At 42.0% G+C, this 20,624-nt stretch overlaps 1 protein-coding gene across 1 annotated transcript in view; it reads right to left on the reverse strand.

Annotated features, from left to right (window-relative positions):
• Positions 1-17,390, reverse strand: part of slc6a3 (solute carrier family 6 member 3) — a 40,885-nt gene extending 23,495 nt beyond the window's left edge. Inside the window, 6 exon segments of the mRNA XM_067449246.1 lie at positions 2,006-2,091; positions 2,094-2,140; positions 5,051-5,264; positions 14,383-14,514; positions 15,934-16,278; positions 17,216-17,390. Of these exon segments, the coding sequence (XP_067305347.1) occupies positions 2,006-2,091; positions 2,094-2,140; positions 5,051-5,264; positions 14,383-14,514; positions 15,934-16,222 (768 nt within the window). The 5' untranslated portion in view covers positions 16,223-16,278; positions 17,216-17,390.
• Between the last annotated feature and the right edge of the window lie 3,234 nt (positions 17,391-20,624).

Consider the following 20,624-nt stretch of genomic DNA (forward strand, 5'->3'; position numbering starts at 1 on the left):
CTATTGGCAGATCCCCTGTCTCCATTGTCCAAAGAAAAGACAGCTTTCCACCACGGCCGTTGGATTGCACCAATTCGTCACGCTTCCCTTCGGCTTGTTCGGGCACCCGCTACCTTTCAGCGCCTCATGGACCGGATTTTGCGTCCCCATGCCGCATATGCTGCTGCCTACCTGGACGATATCGTGATTTTACAGTCACGATTGGCAGCGGCATATGCAGCATGTCAGGGCGGTCCTGAGGTCGCTGAGGGGAGCGGGGCTCACGGCCAATCCGAAGAGTGTGCAATTGGGCGGGTGGAGGTAAGGTATCTGGGCTTCCACTTGGGTCATGGGCAGGTGCGTCCCCAAATTGATAAGACCGCCGCAATTGCAACCTGTCCGAGACCCAAGACCAAAAAGGAGGTAAGGCAGTTCTTGGGGCTGGCGGGATATTATAGACGGTTTATACCAAATTATTCGGACCTCACCAGCCCTCTGACTGACCTGACTAAAAAGGGGCTACCAGATACGGTCCAATGGACGGAGCCGTGCCAGCAGGCCTTCACCCGAGTTAAGGCTGCTCTATGTGGCGGGCCGCTTTTACACTCCCCTGACTTTTCTCTCCCTTTTCTGTTGCAGACTGACGCGTCGGACAGGGGGCTGGGCGCAGTCCTGGCCCAGGAGGTGGAGGGGGGAGAGCGGCCGGTGCTGTACATTAGCCAGTAAGCTCTCGAAGAGAGAGGCTAAGTACAGCACCATCGAAAAGGAGTGCCTTGCCATCAGGTGGGCCGTTCTCACCCTCCGCTACTACCTTCTGGGGCGGGAGTTCACCCTCTGTCGGACCACGCGCCTCTCCAATGGCTCCACCGCATGAAGGATACCAACGCGCGGATCACCCGTTGGTATCTAGCTCTTCAGCCTTTTAAGTTCCAGGTGGTCACAGGCCGGGTGCTCAGATGGCTGTGGCCGATTTCCTCTCCAGAAATGGGGGGGGGGGGGGGGGGGGGCTGCAGGCCGGATGGCTCCCCGGCCTGAGTCGGGCGGTGGGGGTATGTGGCAAGGGGGGCGTGGTTCAGCGAGGTCTGCAGCGGGAGAGAGAGCCGCGGGACAAGCGGTAAGTGAGTGGGTTGGAAGCAGATTAATAACACCTGTCTCTTGTTCTAGTAATGAGCGCGGAGAGGGTATAAAACCTCGGTGGAACCGGGAGATCAGGAGAGAGAGATCGGACGGTTGATGCGAACGCACAGAGACTGAGTTACCGGAAGCCGGAAGTGCCGACCCGGAAGTGATCGAGTGTCTATGAGATCCACACCGCAGAGTGTGTTGTGAAGTTTTATTACAAGTTTTGAGTTATAATAAAGAAGCATCACCGTCCAGCCGACCCCCGTGTCCTCTTCCTTCCTTCCATTATCGAACTTTGCTACACAGTGGATGATTTTTTTCTTCTTTAAAAGGTGTTTTTGGTTTTTGCAGAAAGCCTTTCATGAATCACTCTTGTAGAGTCACGTGAAGTTCAATGATTTCCCAGCAATTTTTGAACACTGATCAGTTTAAAGCAAAATGGGACCGATGTCAAGATGTTAATTTTGGTGAGTATTCACATAGAGTTGATTATGTCTTAAGTTAACGTAAACAGTTGGGAGAATATCAGATGTGTATCAGTGTATGGATCCGTGTGTCGGCCATAAAGTGACAGCAGCTTTGTAAAGAGCTTAGTTACTTTTATACAAGTTTAAATAGTTTAAGGCAGTCGTATGCTAGCATGTCAGATGGAGAATCACTGACTGGCTTAAACCATGATTGCATAGTTTACATTCATTCAACAACAATAAAATAATGTGCGCTGACATAAAAAAAAAAAAAAAAAGGAAATGTACTTTTGATACTTAAGTACTTTTGAAAACAAATACTTTTGTACTTTTACTTAAGTAAAAATTGTTTTTGTTTTTTTACAACTTTCATTTAAAGTAATATTTGACCAATACATTGCGCAGAGATGTATTAGAGTTCTTGTAAGAGCTCGAACCTTTCCAGATGTCTTGACTCCTCACAGGCTGAAGTAGAGGACCACGATGACTACAGCCAGGCAGGCGGTGAGCTGCCAGCGGGGCAACCCAGGTCATCTATCCCAGTACTCTCATGAAGGTGCAGCACGCCTCGCCTAGAGGTGCAAGAGACACCAGGGCAAACAAATACTGCTAAACATGATTGTAATTTTACAGTAAAAGTTTTTGAATAAAAAAAAAAAATGAACATTCATTTAAAATAGAAAGCTGTGTATTGACATTCCCAGAATCAAATTGATGGGGTTTCCTAATTTAATAATCTTAAAATCTAAAGATTCTTTTTTAATTTTTGTTATCAGTACATTAGGGCTTTCTTATGTTGTTTTAATGTTTATTGCATTATATAGTGTGTGTGTTTCCGTGATGTTGTTTTGTGTTTGTGTGTATGACACTGTGTGAATTTGTCACATGCCTGTCCTGTCTTGTGTGCACATGTGGGTTTTGTCATGTCTTGCATGTGCTCCTGTCATTGTCTGATCCCTCCCCCTTGTTATCTGATTAGTGTTGATTTCTCCCATCTGTTCCCTCTTGATTTCTTCCCTTTATAAGCTCCTTGTGTTTGTCAGTCTGTGTTGGATCCTTGTGTAATGTCTGCGTCTTCCGTCCTCCGTCCTCCCCGTGATTCTGTTGGTTTGTTTAAGTTTATATGTTATTATTCTATTATGTGTTTTTCCCCCTCGTGGGTTTTGTTTTGAGTTTGTTTTATTTGTTATAAATAAATATATTATTTTCTGCACTTGAGTCCTCGCACCATTTTCCCTTGTCTGTGACGTGACAGAAGGATCCAACCCTACAATGAGGACTCAGCAGAGAAGTTCTCCCTCGGTTCCAGTTCCGGGGGTCCCGAGTCCGGGAATCCCGAGTCCAGACATGGCCTGGAGGGCCGTAATGGGAGGGTTTGTGGTGGCAGTCCTGTATGCTTGGGAGAAGCACAGGGTGTCATCCACCACTCCGGTGGTCCCAGTTCCGGTGGATCGTGTTCCGGTGGTCCCAGTTCCGGTGGATCGTGTTCCGGTGGTCCCTGTGCCGGTGGATCGTGTTCCGGTGGTCCCAGTTCCGGCAGATCATGTTTCGGTGGTCCCAATGCCAGCAGATCGTATTCCGGTGGTCCCAGTGCCGGTGGATACTGCTGGACTGGAGAAGTTTCCCCAACGCCCTGCCTGCGGCGCTGAGGCGTCCTGCTCTCCGTGCGGCGCTGAGGCGTCCTGCTCTCCGTGCGGCGCTGAGGCGTCCTGCTCTCCGTGCGCCGCTGAGGTGTCCTGCTCTCACCGCGCCCCTGAGGCGTCCTGCTCTCCCCGCGCCCCTGAGGCGTCCTGCTCTCACCGCACCCCTGAGGCGTCCTGCTCTCACCGCACCCCTGAGGCGTCCTGCTCTCCGTGCGCCGCTGAGGCGTCCTGCTCTCCGTTCGCCGCTGAGGCGTCCTGCTCTCCGTGCGCCGCTGAGGCGTCCTGCTCTCCGTGCGCCGCTGAGGCGTCCTGCTCTCCGTGCCCCGCTGAGGCGTCCTGCTCTCCGTGCGCCGCTGAGGCGTCCTGCTCTCCGTGCGCCGCTGAGGCGTCCTGCTCTCCGTGCGCCGCTGAGGCGTCCTGCTCTCCGTGCGCCGCTGAGGCGTCCTGCTCTCCGTGCGCCGCTGAGGCGTCCTGCTCTCCGTGCGCCGCTGAGGCGTCCTGCTCTCCGTGCGCCGCTGAGGCGTCCTGCTCTCCGTGCGCCGCTGAGGCGTCCTGCTCTCACCGCGACTCTGAGGCGTCCTGCTCTCACCGCGCCGCTGAGGCGTCCTGCTCTCACCGCACCTCCCTGGCGCTCCCTGCACTGACCGCACCACCCAGGAGTCCTGCTCTCACCGCGCCTCCCTGGCGCCCTGCTCTACCCATGCCGCCCTGGCCGCCTGAACTCTGCGGGCCGCCCCGGCCACCTGAACTCGGTGGGCCTCCCGACTTCGGCGGGCCGCCCTGGTCATTCGAACTTTGTGTGCCACCATGGCCTCCTGAACTTTTTGTTTTCCCCATGTTTCCCTTGTTGACCCCTCCCTTGTCTGTTCCTTCCTTGTTTGTTTCCCCTGTCCCGCCCTGGTCTGTCCCTCCCGTGCCGCCCTGGTCTGTCCCTCCCGTGCCCCCCTGGTCTGTCCCTCCCGTGCCCCCCTGGTCTGTCCCTCCCGTGCCCCCCTGGTCTGTCCCTCCCGTCCCGCCCTGGTCTGTCCCTCCCGTCCCGCCCTGGTCTGTCCCGCCCGTCCCTAGTGGAGCGTCTGGTAGCCGCTCCTTAAGGAGGGGGTAATGTCACATGCCTGTCCTGTCTTGTGTGCACATGTGGGTTTTGTCATGTCTTGCATGTGCTCCTGTCATTGTCTGATCCCTCCCCCTTGTTATCTGATTAGTGTTGATTTCTCCCATCTGTTCCCTCTTGATTTCTTCCCTTTATAAGCTCCTTGTGTTTGTCAGTCTGTGTTGGATCCTTGTGTAATGTCTGCGTCTTCCGTCCTCCGTCCTCCCCGTGATTCTGTTGGTTTGTTTAAGTTTATATGTTATTATTCTATTATGTGTTTTTCCCCCTCGTGGGTTTTGTTTTGAGTTTGTTTTATTTGTTATAAATAAATATATTATTTTCTGCACTTGAGTCCTCGCACCATTTTCCCTTGTCTGTGACGTGACAGAATTCTATATATTAGTATTTACTGTAAGCTAGTCACGTTGATTCATCATGTATTTCTCTTTAACACCCGTGTTATTATGGTGAAGTTAGTATATTATAAAGCTACAAAACAGATTTTGTAGCCTTGCCTAATTCAGCAGAAAGAATTTACTGGTTAAAAATGTAATGTTTTTGTGTGAATTACAGTTTTAAATTGTAAAATGTACAGGTTGTTCTGTAAATATGTAAATAACACCAGCTGCCATTTTTTACAGTGTAGATTAAGATTGTTCTTGCTGACTGTAAAGTAATGATAGTTGAGAGGTTTCTCTGTGTTTGTTAAATGCTTTTGTCATGACAGCTTGTGTTTGTGCTGGCCGTACTCAAAGTACTCGAGCGCCGGAGTGGCCTTATGCGTGTCGTTGAGCAGAGTATCATTGAGGTCGGAGCAGTTGGGACTATTCCAGGTGTTGTTGCAGTTGATCCAGGGTAGTTCACTGGTGAACGAGGAGAACAGGTAGAACAGAGCCCAGGCGATGATGACGTTATAGTAGAATCCCACATACAAGGAGATCAGGATCACTGTAAAGCCCACACCTGAGAAAACCAAGCAAACCTGTCATGAGTAAGATATCAATGATGAAAAGACCACCACTGCTCACCAAATTTTATTTTGGATGCTGGTGTTTCAATCAGCCTCATCAGCTACAGTAAGTTATTCCTCTAGTAATAACAGCTAAACCATCATTTACCAGCCTGGAATTAATAGATTAAAACAATATTTGCATCTTGGGATATTTGAAGACACGAAAAAAATGTAGGTGTTGTTGTCAAAAGTGATGATGTGATGTCAAAACTGTGTTTCTTAAAATCCAGATGAGAGAATCCTTAAACTGCACTAAAGGATTTATTTATTAATTTATTTATTTTTATTTTTGTTTACTTTGAAACAGTTAATTAAAAAAATGCTATTAAATGAAACAGGATGTAAACTAAAAGTACTTCAAAATGATAACCAAACACAAAGAAAGCGTGACATAACTCCCAGTCCCCCACCCCGCTGGAAGGCACAGCCTCACACAGTGGGGGTTTCTGGAGGTGGACGAGGAGCTTTTGAAGGCCTGGAAACCAGAAGGAGGGCAGATGATAGGAACCAGGAAATAGCAGATGCCGGCATAATCCAGGGAGGAGCCAATATCAGAAGGATCCAAACTGAGATCCAGAGCCTAGCCAGGGTGACAGCAATGGAGGGAAGAACAATGCTAGAGGCTAGGCTGAAGGAATTATGGTGATGACGGACAGAGATGGAGCTGTTGGCAGAGTAGACTAGGGTGTAAATGGAGCTCTGAAGTGGCTGCATGACTCTGGTGGCTTAGGAAACCATGGCGAAGCCACCGCAATGAGCAATGGAGCCAAGGAGCCTTAGAACTGAGGTGATGAAGTGGAGACTGAGGACAGAGAAGGAGCCAGAGGGAAGGAGGAGCCAGATGAAGCTGCACGGGTGGATGGACTGAGCATAGCTGATGACCCAGAAGTCTGTTACAGAGAAATGGTTACAGAATCAGACTGGTAACCCGAAGGTTGCAGGTTTGATTCTCAAAACCAGCTGGAAATGACTAAGCAAGGCACCTAACCCTAAATCCCTGCCCACTGCTTCGGGGGTGTGTATATGGTTTGCAGTGCGTGTGTTCACTACTCACTACTTTTGATGTGTGTTTCCTTACTTGGATGGGTTAAATGCAGAGGACAAATTGTGAGTATTGGTTACCATACTTGGCCTTAACATGTCATTTTTTCACTTTTAAGAGTGACGACTGATTAGAACAGCGCCGGTGGGATATGGGAACCCAGAGGAGGGGAAAGGATGATGGTTCTGGGTGAAGCCGAGGGAGGAAAGAACCAAGGCGGAGCTTGTGAGTCAACTGGCCAAGGTGGAGTGAATAGCTTAGAAGCTGAAGGTGGAGCTATGGGAACCTCATTGCTAGCAACTGGAGGAACTGAGCCAGATTCATACACTTGTGTGCAGTAACTAGAGATGTTGAGGGACTCCTAGGGAACCAGCAGAGTCAGGGCTGAAGAGCTGGCTAGATTGTAAAGAGGAGGTTGGTAGAGGGAGGCTGGGCTAAAGCGTATACATAGGGGAATCGGAACTAGGTGAGATCAGTGATGACTGAGGCACAGGAAATTCGGAGATAGCCGGGATCAGTGGTGACGGGAGAAAAAAAGGAGACTATCTCCTCTAAACTTTCCAAATTACACTCCACATAGTCCACTTTCAGCTCAGCCTCAGCATTGGTATGGTGGGTGTGGTCCTTGTCCATACTCTCATACTCCACCAGGCATCCCACAGCAATCCACAGTGATGCCAGTTCACAGACCTGGTCAGACTCTTTATGGGGCTTGGACTCCAGGGACATGGCTGGCACTGTCCTCTTTTCAGGTTCTGGCTCTCTCATTGCAGCAGGCTTAAGCATTTCATCTGTGTTGGGTTCTCGATGAATGTCCATGTGAGTGGGTGATGGATGGCTGGGCTCTGGAATTGGCGATGCGAGAATGGATGTTGAGTGGATTCAGTGTTTCCCAACTCAAAGGAGGATCCTTCTACCCAGACAGCAAAGTTGATAGACTCCGATAGACTCCAACAGGGATCCCCTCTGGGCATGTTGAAACAAAATTCCTCGTCCAGCCCACACATAAACCTTCCATACGTGTGAGGTCATTGTATATTGCTTGGTAGCAGATGTCAGGGAACTCTTCCACATAACCCCCCCCCCCCCCCCCCCCCCTCCAAAAAAAAAAACATCAGGATCCTTGGAAAATAAAAATAACTCCTTCAAGTAGTCCAGGGCAGCTTTGTGATGCCACATTGATGGCATCGATTTCCATTTTTCTTCTCATACTTTAAGGTTGGGTGTTCTGTAACGTGTAAAGTCCAAAGAGGAAGACGAGGAGACAATGGAAGTATAAATAAGGTAATACTTTAATCAAAATAAATAAAAGCATATGCCCCAACAAAGTTATGTAACAATGAGTATTAAAACTCGGTCAACACCAGATAAATGAACAAAAGAAATACTCACATGATAATGACTTGAATAAAAACAGGTGAACTAATTAAAGAATGATGTAATGAAACTAAGTACAAAGGAAACAGGATGTAAACTAAAAGTCCTTGAAAATGAGAACCGATCACAATGAAAATGTGTTTAATTTACATCTTTGAAAAAGTTTGTGCATGCATACAGTCTGTGCAAATGCAGCTGATATCGTAAGCTGAAACTTGTATTGTGTTGTTATGTCCTGTTATAATTCCATTTCCACTTCAGTTACTCATTTGTTAATTAGTTACAAACACCTGTTCTGTTTCATCCTGATTATACTTTCTCATGTTTATAAGTCCTGTGTTTCCTCAGTTCTTCATCCGGTATTGTTTATGGTAAACTGTAGTTCCCCTGTTCATTTTTCTCCTATGTATTTCTCCTGGATTTTTAAAAAGATGTGTGCCCTCAGTTGTGTGTTATAGTACACTCATTACACTATTAGAAATGTTAATGTAATCTAACAACTGGTGATACTAAAAGCTAATTAAGTTTCTATTTGATTACATTAAATAATATAATAGATTAAATTATTTTACATTGTATTATTACCCAAAATGACTCCTGGACCAGGTACACTTCAGTCTTACAAGAAAGGGATCAAATGGGATTCAATTTCAGTGTGGTTCTGGTCAAGACAATCTCCTGAACTCATAACTGAATTCAGAATGGGAAAGAAAAGTGATTTAAGCAATTTTGAGCGTGGCATGGTTGTTGGTGTCAGATGGGCTGGTCTAAGTATTTCACAATCTGCTCAGTTACTGGGATTTTCACGCACAACCATTTCTAGGATTTACAAAGAATGGTGTGAAAAGGGAAAAACATTCAGTATGTGGCAGTCCTGTGTGCAAAAATGCCTTGTTGATGCTAGAGGTCAGAGGAGAATGGGCCGACTGATTAAAGCTGATAGAAGAGCAACTTTGACTGAAATAACCACTCATTACAACCAAGGTATGCAGCAAAGCAATTGTGAAGCCACAATACGCACAACCTTGAGGTGGATGGGCTACAACAGCAGAAGACCCCACCGGGTACCACTCATCTCCACAACAAATAGGAAAAAGAGGCTACAATTTGCACAAGCTCACCAAAATTAGACAGTTGAAGACAAAAAATTTTTGCCTGGTCTGATGAGTCTCGATATCTGTTGAGACATTCAGATGGTCTTGTCAGAATTTGGTGTAAACAGAATGAGAACATGGATCCATCATGCCTGTGCAGGCTGCTGCTGGTGGTGTAATGGTGTGGGGATGTTTTCTTGGCACACTTTAGGCCCCTTCGTGCCAATTGGGCATAGTTTAAATGCCACGGCCTATGTGAACATTGTTTCTGACCATGTCCAAACCTTTATGACCACCATGTACCCATCCTCTGATGGCTACTTCCAGCAGGATAATGCATAATGTCACAAAGCTTGAATCATTTCAAATTGGTTTCTTGAACATGACAATGAGTTTACTGTACTAAAATGGCGCCCACAGTCACCAGATCTCAACCCAATAGAGCATCTTTGGGATGTGGTGGAACGGGAGCTTCGTGCCTGGATGTGAGTCCCACAAATCTCCATCAACTGCAAGATACTATCCTATCAATATGGGCCAACATTTCTAAAGAATGCTTTCAGCACCTTGTTAAATCAATGCCATGTAGAATTAAGGCAGTTCTGAAGGCTAAAGAGGGTCAAACACAGTTTTAGTATGGTGTTCCTAATAATCCTTTAGGTGAGTGTATAGGGGAGGGTGGGGCACAACCTAACATGCACACGCATGGTTTAACACTTTCCACACATGTCAGAGTGATTCAACTTTGTGTATTTAGTAGTTGCCATATAAACACTACAGGTCCTTCTCCAAAAATTTGCATATTGTGATAAAGCTCATTATTTTCCATAATGTAATGATAAAAAATAAACTTTCATATATTTTAGATTCATTGCACACCAACTGAAATATTTCAGGTATTTTATTGTTTTAATACTGATGATTTTGGTATACATCTAAAAAAATTAGCATATCATGAAAAGGTTCTCTAAACGAGCTATTAACCTAATCATCTGAATCAACTAATTAACTCTAAACACTTGCAAAATATTCCTGAGGCTTTTAAAAACTCCCAGCCTGGTTCATTACTCAAAACCGCAATCATGTGTAAGACTGCCGACCTGACTGCTGTCCAGAAGGCCATCATTGACACCCTCAAGTGAGAGGGTAAGACACAGAAAGAAATTTCTGAACGAATAGGCTGTTCCCAGAGTGCTGTATCAAGGCACCTCAGTGGGAAGTCTGTGGGAAGGAAAAAGTGTGGCAAAAAACGCTGCACAACGAGAAGAGGTGACTGGACCCTGAGGAAGATTGTGGAGAAGGACCGATTCCAGACCTTGGGGGACCTGCGGAAGCAGTGGACTGAGTCTGGAGTAGAAACATCCAGAGCCACCGTGCACAGGCGTGTGCAGGAAATGGGCTACAGGTGCTGCATTCCCCAGGTCAAGCCACTTTGGGCTACAGAGAAGCAGCACTGGACTGTTGCTCAGTGGTCCAAAGTACTTTTTTCGGATGAATGCAAATTTTGCATGTCATTCGGAAATCAAGGTGCCAGAGTCTGGAGGAAGACTGGGGAGAAGGAAATGCCAAAATGCCTGAAGTCCAGTGTCAAGTACCCACAGTCAGTGATGGTCTGGGGTGCCATGTCAGCTGCTGGTGTTGGTCTACTGTGTTTTATCAAGGGCAGGGTCAATGCAGCTAACTATCAGGAGATTTTGGAGCACTTCATGCTTCCATCTGCTGAAAAGCTTTATGGAGATGAAGATTTAGTTTTTCAGCACGACCTGGCACCTGCTCACAGTGCCAAAACCACTGGTAAATGGTACTAATGGTATTAACCACTGGTAAATTACTGACCATGGTATTACTGTGCTCAATTGGCCTGCCAACTCTCCTGGGCTGCGTTTCCCAAAACCATCGTAAGCCTAAGTTGATCGTAAAAACGGTCGTACGAGTGATCTTAATATTAAGGTCTGGTTCCCAAAAGCATCGTAACTTAAGTAGCTCTTGAAAATGATCGTAGATCTATGAGTGCTCTGGAGTAATCGTAAAGCTCTAAGTGTTTTGTAAGAAGAGAGAGTTATGAGGTCACCTACAGGACAACCGGCAGATTACACCTTTAACTTTATTCAAGTGCATTGTGATAATGCTATATGTTTTTTTTTTGTTTGTTTGTTTTTTGAGGGCAGGTAACAAACAAACAAAAAATACAAATACACATCTGAATTAAATGACAGAAAAAAAGAAAAAGAGAATAAAATAAGTAATGTAGAAAATATACTTCAAAACTGGAAAAAATAGAGATAAACTTATATGACTTGCTGACGTGCATGAAAACCAGCCATGTATTGGACATTCCTCTGCAGTGCCCTCTTCCTTTTTGTCAGGCTTGCAAAATCCTGCCATTTCTTGCAGACCTCTTTACCTGATCTTTTAACTATAATAATTTAACTTTTAACTTTTAATTTGGTAGCAATGTCCTCCCAGATGTTTAGTTTCTCTTTGTTTGTACGATGCCCTTTAAATCTGTTGAAAATAATATATTTTCCCGCTCCAGCTCCTGTAGAAGGATATTGATTATGTCTTTTTCTTTTTTTCTTTTTCTTTTTTTTTGTTCAGCCATTTTGTCATTGCCTCAGCCTGTAGGTAGTTGCTTATTTGCTTATAATATATATAAAAGTTGCTTATAATTATTAGGTGAACCGTTCAGAGGAATCGATTCCATATAAGGTTATATTTCAGCACTTCGCAAATGGACAGCGATGGTTCACGCATGTGGAATTGCTGCGAGTGATTGTAACTTCGCTCGTAGAACGCGCTCTTTATAGCTAAGATACATCGTTATTGGGAAAACCGGCCCTGACCTGAACCCCATAGAGAATCTGTGGGATATTGTGAAGAGAAAGTCGAGAGACGCAAGACCCAACACTCTGGATGAGCTTAAGGCCGCTATCGAAGCATCCTGGGCCTCCATAACACCTCAGCAGTGCCACAGGCTGATTGCCTCCATGTCACGCCGCATTGAAGCAGTCATTTCTGCAAAAGAATTCCCAACCAAGTATTGAGTGCATAACTGAACATAATTATTTTAAGGTTGACTTTTTTTGTATTAAAAACACTTTTCTTTTATTGGTTGGATTAAATATGCTAATTGTTTGAGATTTTGGGTTTTCATGAGCTGTATGCCAAAATCATCAGTATTAAAACAATAAAAGTTTGTGCAATGAATCTAAAATATATGAAAGTTAAATTTGTATCATTACATTATGGAAAGTAATGAACTTCATCACAATATGCTAATTGTTTGAGAAGGACCTGTATATAGAGAAAAAAATAGCAGCAAAATTAAAAAATCTTTGGAAGATGTTACTGAAAAAAAATTTAACATAGCAAAAGTTCATTTCTTACTTATTTATTTTATTTTATATTTATTTTATTTTCCATCTCTGTTTTTTGTGTTTATTTAAAATAAGACAAATCTGATATTATTTGAACCTTATATCTGTTACTTAACAGTTGAGATAGTTCTTTAATGCTGATCTAAGAGCAGACAATGCGAGCCATGGTTTAAATTACAGTCGCACAGGTGGGGTGCGTTGAAACTCTGCGTTACAATGAGTCATTATTAGAAATATGCCATTATATTCTATACTTTTATTAATTGTTTTGAGAAACCATGAGAAAAGGGTAAATAAGGACTGAGAGTCAATGTTCAGAAATTATTCATTATTATTCTGTTTTTAACTATGCTGTATAGCTGTATTAGCGATGTGTTTCTTATCAAAATCAAAAATGTGTGTATTTTTTATGATAAAAAAAAAAATCCATTATTTTATTTCAAAAGGATAAGAATTGTATTTTATTGACAAAATACTTTAGTTTGTTTTGGATTCATTTTTTTTGTTGATAACATTTTTACCTGCCATTTGCTCATGTTACAATGTCGTCACATTTCACTTCCATTCTTACGGGGTAAATCAAGAAAAAAAGTATACACTGTATTAATGAAACAAAACCATATAATTGTACTAGACGTGTGCAATTCATATGGGCAAAAAAAATAAATACTCCACATGTGCATTTACGCAAACTGAGACAGTCAAAAAGCGTTAGGTTGTGCCCTGGACTCCCCTACTATTTGTGGAAAGTTTTCACTTTTTAAAATGTCCAGCTCTGTCTTAACTTCTAAAGAAGTTCTTCTTGTGTAGCACATCAGACAACCAAATTGACAGATAAGGTGCAACAAAGATTCACAATCACTAAGACAAAACAAACAGCTTCAGGGTCACTGTGCATGTACTCAGACAGAGTTAGTTTACACTGTCATCAAACCCCCGTGGCTCTTCAAACTGAGTTCTTTGTCTAAAAGCTAAAAGCAGGATTCTCCCATCATATATTAGCAGCACATGTGTGATTCCCGGCATCGATCCTGAGGAAGCAAACATGTTGATCAGTGGTAATTACAGTAATCTCTCATTGAGTGGCAGGCTTACAAAGAGCCAAGCTTGTGATTAAAATGTCCGTCTCCTTCTCTCTCTCCATCCGCAATATGCTTGACAGCATGTTGAAAACAGGCGTCTTTGGGAAACAGATGATGGCTTTGTCAGCCCTGCAGAGTGTGTTCAGAATCATGCTTTAGATACTGGGTTTCGATATATAAACTGATTGAAGAGAATTTGTGGTGTTGGACATAGTTTTTATGTTTCAAGCTGATTATTTTTAAGATTTCCTTTTGAAGAGCCACAATATAACATCTTAAAATCCAACATACGTGAACAATTCCATCAAAGCTGCACCAAAAACAGATAAATGCCAAAAAAGAGGGTTTAGCAAAGAGCCATCTTCTCCACATTTAATTATTTGGAGGATTATACAAGTCCTTAATGTGACGTCAAATTTCTTCAGATCAGCACAATGGTTTCTAGAATTCTGAGAGATACTTCCATTATATATATATATATATATATATATATATATATATATATATATATATATATATATATATATATATATCAAAATATATTTCATAGTGAAAAATTATCTTCAAATTATTCAAATGTTCTTTTAATTAAGGAAAACTTTTTTTTTTTTAAGGTTTCTATGATCGCTGCAAGAAGCTCCTTTTGGAACCTTTATTTTTAAGAGTGTAGGTTGTCTGAAGAACTAGAGAATCATACGTTCTTTATAGAAAACTTCTCATCACATCACAAAGTCTTTTTTTTTTTATTTAGGAACAATGCAGATCTGAGAGTGAAGGTCACTTAGCTTCAATATATTTTGTATGCGAGGTGGTATTGTCTGGCCACCGTTATAATGTGAAGTTTGCGTTCCACCAACAACTGAGGTCTGGCAGGCAAATGTCATACTAAAAGCCAATTTTTCTGTCTTCCATTTGACTGCAGATGATTTCAGCTGGAGATAAACAGCACCTGTCTAGCGTTTGCCATGATGAGTTCATTTCGGGGACACAAACACCCTTTGCCTCCAGAGCTAGTGAACATCTGATCAAAACAGCACTGTCACCTTAAGACGTACACGTGCCAGCTGTATAAAATCAAAAGTTAGAGGTCGCGTTACCTTTAAAGATAGGACAGATCTTCCAGACTCCTGCTGCTCCTTCACGGTTGTACTGGCCGAGCGCTAACTCCATATAGAACAGCGGCATCCCAGCAATCACCATGAAGAAGAGGTACGGCACCAGAAAAGCGCCTGACACAACCCAACAAAGCAGTTAAGAGTATGAAACATAGTGAAATATACATTTTAGAATATGAGAAAAGTGATGAAAATGAAATCACACGAATGGAAGTCAGGGAAGGATGAAAATGAAAACGTGACTCGTTTATATTCAAGCTTCTTTTTCATCTAGAGTCACTCTGGACATTCATCAACCAAGTTTCCAAACACTTTAAAACACAGAGGAACATGTGATGGCACTAATACTCATTGCTAATACTTCACTAATACTCAATAACTCATTAAAAATAATAAAAATAACAGCCCCACTTTATATTAGGTAGCCTTAAGTACTACTTACATAAAAAAAAATACGTTTTTTTCCTGAGAGTGTATTGCACTTTTGTTGATATTGAGGTGGGATACGGGTAGAGTTAGGGTCAGGTGTGGTGGGATGGGTAAGTTTAAGGGTAGGGTTAGGTGTAACGGAAGTGCCAACTGTGTAATTACAAATGTAAGTACAGAAATTAATTACAGATGTAATTACATGCAGGTTTTTTTAAAATGTAAGTACAATGTAAAAACATGTATGTACACAATAAGTGCATTGTATCAATGATTAATTAAAATGTTAGTACATAGTAGTTAAGGCTACCTAAAGTGGATCCAAAATAACTACTAAAATGTATGTTATCAGTCCAGAAATTACATGAGGACAATGTGTATATATTTTTGGTTTTCATTTAAATTCAACTCTTAGTGACTTTGCTCTGTTTTTCACATTTTGATTGTTTTTTTATTGATATGTCTATTTAGTTTCAGTTACACTTTACATGTTGTAAGTAACTTTGCAATTATTTGTCAACTAACTCTCATTATAGCAGAAGACTGGTAGGGTTATTGGAATAAGTTGACATGTACAGTTACTTATAGTCAGTAGAATGTCTGTTTGAACATCAAAATAAAGAGTTAGCAGATATCAAGCAGACAGTCTACTAATACTCTAATGACTGCTAGTTGACATGTAGTTGCAGTTAGTAGAATGTCTAAAGTGTACTATCCAAATAAAGAGAACTGATTTTAACTGTTTCAGTTTGCTATTTTAATAAATCAAGTTTAACTAAATGAAAATTATAATAATAATTATTAAAAAATCAGTTAATGGTTTTAATAGTCATTGTAATGTTTTTTTTGTTTTAGTTACCTATAGTGGTCCAAACTGATACTGTACATTAAATCCACAATACTAGTTTTTAAAGGTTTTCCAGGCTCAACATGGTTACATGTTAACATTTTACATAAAAATCTCTGAATAATTTAGTTTTAAGTAGCTAGAAAATCTATATTCCTCTACAACTACATATAATCAATTTCCTCCCGATGATTTTAAAAAACAAACACACCTCAAATCTCAGACCTATTTTAACATTAAAAGATGCCGGTCTATCTCACCTCCTCCATTTTTGTAGCACAGGTACGGAAACCTCCAGACATTGGCGAGATCCACAGCGAAGCCAATCACTGACAATAGGAAGTCGATCTTTTTGCCCCAGGTCTCCCTCTCCTCTCCTGACGGGTGTGTCTGACCGCTTGGACTGACCAAGGTGGAGGAGGTAAACTGAACCCCATTTTGCTCCTTCACCAGGATCAGCTCCACCTCCTTGGGGCCCGCGGTGCTGGAGGGTTTAACGGGGGCGATGGCAGAGGACATGAGTGTGACTGTGAGTCTGCCTCTTGGCATGGGTCTCTGGGCAGGAATGTAGAGGATGGAGAGAGACCTCGGACGCAGGAGCCTCTCTGATGGGGTGAGGAGAGCGCAGTCATGAACGCAGAGGAAAGAGGCATGATTAGAAAAACAGAGGGAGGAGCAAATCAACCATGTTAAAACGAGATCAACCCGAACCGGATGGCGCCCGCTAAAACTCGCTCGCTGTACAGGCTGCAAACTAAGCTAGACTGAAGCAACATCCGAACCGGATGGCGCTCGCTAAAACTCGCTCTCTGTACAGGCTGCAAAATAAGCTAGACTGAAGCAACATATCTATTCATCAATCATCAACAAACATTGTCACAATGAGAAAGACATTATGCTGTAATAAACATGTAATAAATGACTTATTACTGCTATAATCCATCTAGCAAATTCTAAACATGAGCGTTATCTCAACTGTTTTTTTGTTGTTGTTTTTTTTTTCTAATTAAAACAATTGGACCCACCAATGAAAGTCATTTCAACGACCAGATCATTTGAATACCTTGCAACTGTGCGGTTTTAATGTTTACAAATAATGTTCATACTTGATAAATGATGACCAAAATTGTCTTTGAAACAATTGACATATGATAAATAAAGACATTAAACATTAAATATAAGGGAATTATTATGATGCAAATATTGAAATGAACACTATATTTTTAATGATCAGATTATATAAAATATCTCCATTCAAGTGTTAACAAATAATATTCATATTTGATCCAATTGTGCTTGAGTCAACTGACATTAAAGAAATGTAACAAAATATTGAAATATGAAAATTCTGATAGTGAAATAAAAAATATTTTGAAGCTTAATTTCTCTGACAAACTGCTCACAGAAGATCACAAAATAGAACACAAGCTGTTTTAGTCAAATACTGGACTGGTCCGAAAAGCAGCACCTGTTGAGCTTCTGAAATATCGGTCTAAACATGAATCATGCAATAAAAACACAAAATCAGCGTAAGAATCATACCTTCAACGTGGGGTAAAGCACTTCTCCAAAAAAGCCTCTTACTTCATGCATTGATGATCCTCTTCAATGTGTGAGATAATTATGGCCATTATTTGTCAATGCGGGTGTGAATGAAGGAGGGACGGTGATGAGCAGGGATGTGGTCTTTCTCCCACACAGGTAGAAGCAGACACACTTCCACTGACCACAGGAGATGAAATATGAAGGACGAGCACCTTCCCATGTCTCCTCCTCCTTTTCTCTGACACCTCCTCATTCTGCTCCTTCATTTCAATAAACATTCTCAAATCCCAAGCAACGTCAGGAGAGAATAATGCTTGTTTTCAGTCTATCTCTTGCATTGCTATTTTTTACCCCATTAACAAAGTGTATTCGTCCTATTTTAAGTATAAACCCTTACAAAATGGTTAGCTTAATCTGCTTAAAACAAGAAAACCAAACCGAAAACAACTCAGCAGTTATTCTTCTAATTTCAATACATATAATGACGTTTTGATATAGACACTGTTGTAAACTGTAAATTAATTGTAAGTGTAAATGAAACACGATAAAAAACACGATTTCAGTCTACTTCAAAATTTGAGAGGCGTGGTCTCTATTTGCTCTCCGTTGCAACTCATTGCTGTCAAGGAGAAACAACGTTTCATAGATCTCAACAGCCCATGGTAGTTCTTATTCAAAATGTACCGAGCTTCATTTTAAAGTTTGTGGTTTGATTGTGGCGATGTGATATTTCAGAACATTAATATTGGCCTGAGGCTGATAATTAATCATCTGAAGCCAGCATCTGTTGAAGTAAGACAGCAGTTTGGCTCAAGCACAGCAAATAACAGATCAAACAAAGAGTTATCATCTTACCCTTTCACAGATACCACAAATCCACCACCCATTATGTTCCACACTTACAGCCATGTCCAAACAAAGGGAAACGTCTGATAAGAGATGCTTGTAACTCTAGCGCTTGTGATGATAAGAAGACAAATCTCGTGGAATCTCATCAGTACTCGCCTGTCCTTCATCTGACTCACTGTGCTGTAACAGGACGACAAACCAAACAAGTTCAATATACATTTGCACAGCATAAAATCCAGCACAGAGGTTTCTGTTCATTTGTGTGTGCATGTGTATGTGCAGGCTATTCTCACAAAAATGCGTATAAATAGTACGAGTGTGCAATGTCGTGGAATGTATATGCCAAAACTCATTTTGGCGTGTCTATGGCACGCTGTTTTTCGCGTGCATATGACACGCATTTTATGGCGTACGATACATACGGACCCCCCACCCCCCCACCCTAAACCTACCCAAGAGCGTGTCATATATACGCCCCACCACCCTTAACCTACCCAAGAGCGTGTCATATATACGGCATAAAGTGCGTATCATATGCACGTGAAAAACAGCGTATCATATGCACGCCAAAATGAGTTTTGGCGTATACATTCCACGACATTGCACACTCGTACTATTTATACGCATTTATGTGTGATCGGGTTGGTATGTGTGTGAGTACCCCATAGGCCTCAGATACAGTATTGCCTGCAAAATCCAGTGTGCTAGAGACTGCTTAGAAGCTGCAGAGCCCTTGCTGCGTGTTCCAGACTTGTCTGAACGGACAAGAAAATGGTAACCCCTGAGCTCTGTGAGGAAGTATTTCAGAATCAGAATTACAGCCCTTATCTGCAATGTATGAATGGTGACCTATCCACCAGTGGCGTAATTTTGTTTTAAAAAGTGGATAGAGAGTTTGTCTGTGTGTGTGTGGGGGGGGGGGGGGGGGGATAATTTGCCTTATCCTGACAAATTGAAGGAGAAGGCCCGACCACTCTGGGGGCTTTGGAGAGTCCGACCACTGGAATTAGAGAAAACAAACTTGAGGTGGCAACAGGACCCTTCTGCTAGGAGACAAACTTAAAATTCGGGGAAGAATTTAAAATAACAATTTGGGTCAAATTGAATTGAAACATTTTAATTGTAAAGGACAATATGTGGAGCCTGACACTGTTGCGAATGCAATGTGGTTGATTTGTTTATGGGATAGAATTGGGGCGAATAAATAGACCAAGTTGTGTGCGCTCTGAGAGGGCTGAGTGATCATGAATAGGGCGCTTGAATGAGCGTCCGTCCCGTCTGGTCTTGGGTGAAGAGATCAGATCTGTATGGAAATTTCCGACAGATTATTAGCGTGTGCGCGAACAGCCACATTGACAGACTGCCAGTATGGTAGTAAAATAGTATAGAGAAGTTAATTGGACCCACTTTATATTAGGTGGCCTTAATTACTATGTAATAACATTGTAATTAGTAATTTGATACAATGCACTTATTGTGTACCTACATGTTTTTACATTGTACTTACATTTTAAAATATACCAGCATGTAATTACATCTGTAATTAATTTCTGTAGTTACATTTGTAAGTACACAGTTGGCACTTCCCTTTCCCCTAACCCTACCCTTAAACTGACCCACACCACCACACCTGTCCCTAACTCTACCCGTATCCCACCTCAATATCAGCAAAGGTGCTTTGCAATACAATATGGGCACAGTAAGTACATTGTACTTATTTTTTGATGTAAGTACATAGTACTTAAGGCCACCTAATATAAAGTGGGGCCAGTTAATTAAATATGATTCCCAAAAGAGGGAATGCTTGGTGTCAACAGTCTGAAAGTAGTGTAATATCTCATCGAAGAAGGGAGATAAATCGAAGGGCTTCTGTGGGAAATGTGTGTGAGAAATGCAAACGAACAGTGTTGTGTGAAAGAAGCAGATAGCAGGAAAAGAAAATGTTGTCTGATCACAAAGAAGCCACATCTGTTTAAAGATTGCTGGTGAGTATAAACTTTGATTCTGCTATGGATAACAATGTGTGATAACTCAATTAGAGCTAACAATTTGAGTGACATGATCAGTAACTTAATTAGTCTAGATAAATATTTTGAGACGAAAGAGCAAACGCTGTAAGCAGCTCTGCTCTGAAGCCCGCAATTTAAAGAAATTAGCAGAACTTATTTAAGGAAATGGGCAGCAATGTTTAAATTGTAATTCAAAAGTTAACAGCAACTTGACTGGCTACAAATAAATTGAGATTTTTGTGCTTATTCATCAATTTGTAAAATTGGTCACTGAGGGATAGTTTGATAAAAATAAAAAAAAATTAATAAAATAAAAAAATAAAATAAAAAAATGGATGTAGAGGGTTTAAAATGTCAAACAAAATTATAATAAATCTGTTCTAATATGCCCAAAACCCTGGAAGCTGTTCACTGTGCCACTAGAGTGTGGGGGCCGTGTGCTGAAACATGCATTTTTAACTTGAGCAACGTACCCAGTGCCTTTTCTGGGCTGAGATTTAATGTACTTTAAAATTTGGTAATGATTGCAGATCCCTCTGGCATTGTTG

The sequence above is a fragment of the Pseudorasbora parva genome, chromosome 7, assembly GCF_024679245.1.
Source record: "Pseudorasbora parva isolate DD20220531a chromosome 7, ASM2467924v1, whole genome shotgun sequence".
Classification (NCBI taxonomy): Eukaryota; Metazoa; Chordata; class Actinopteri; order Cypriniformes; family Gobionidae; genus Pseudorasbora; species Pseudorasbora parva.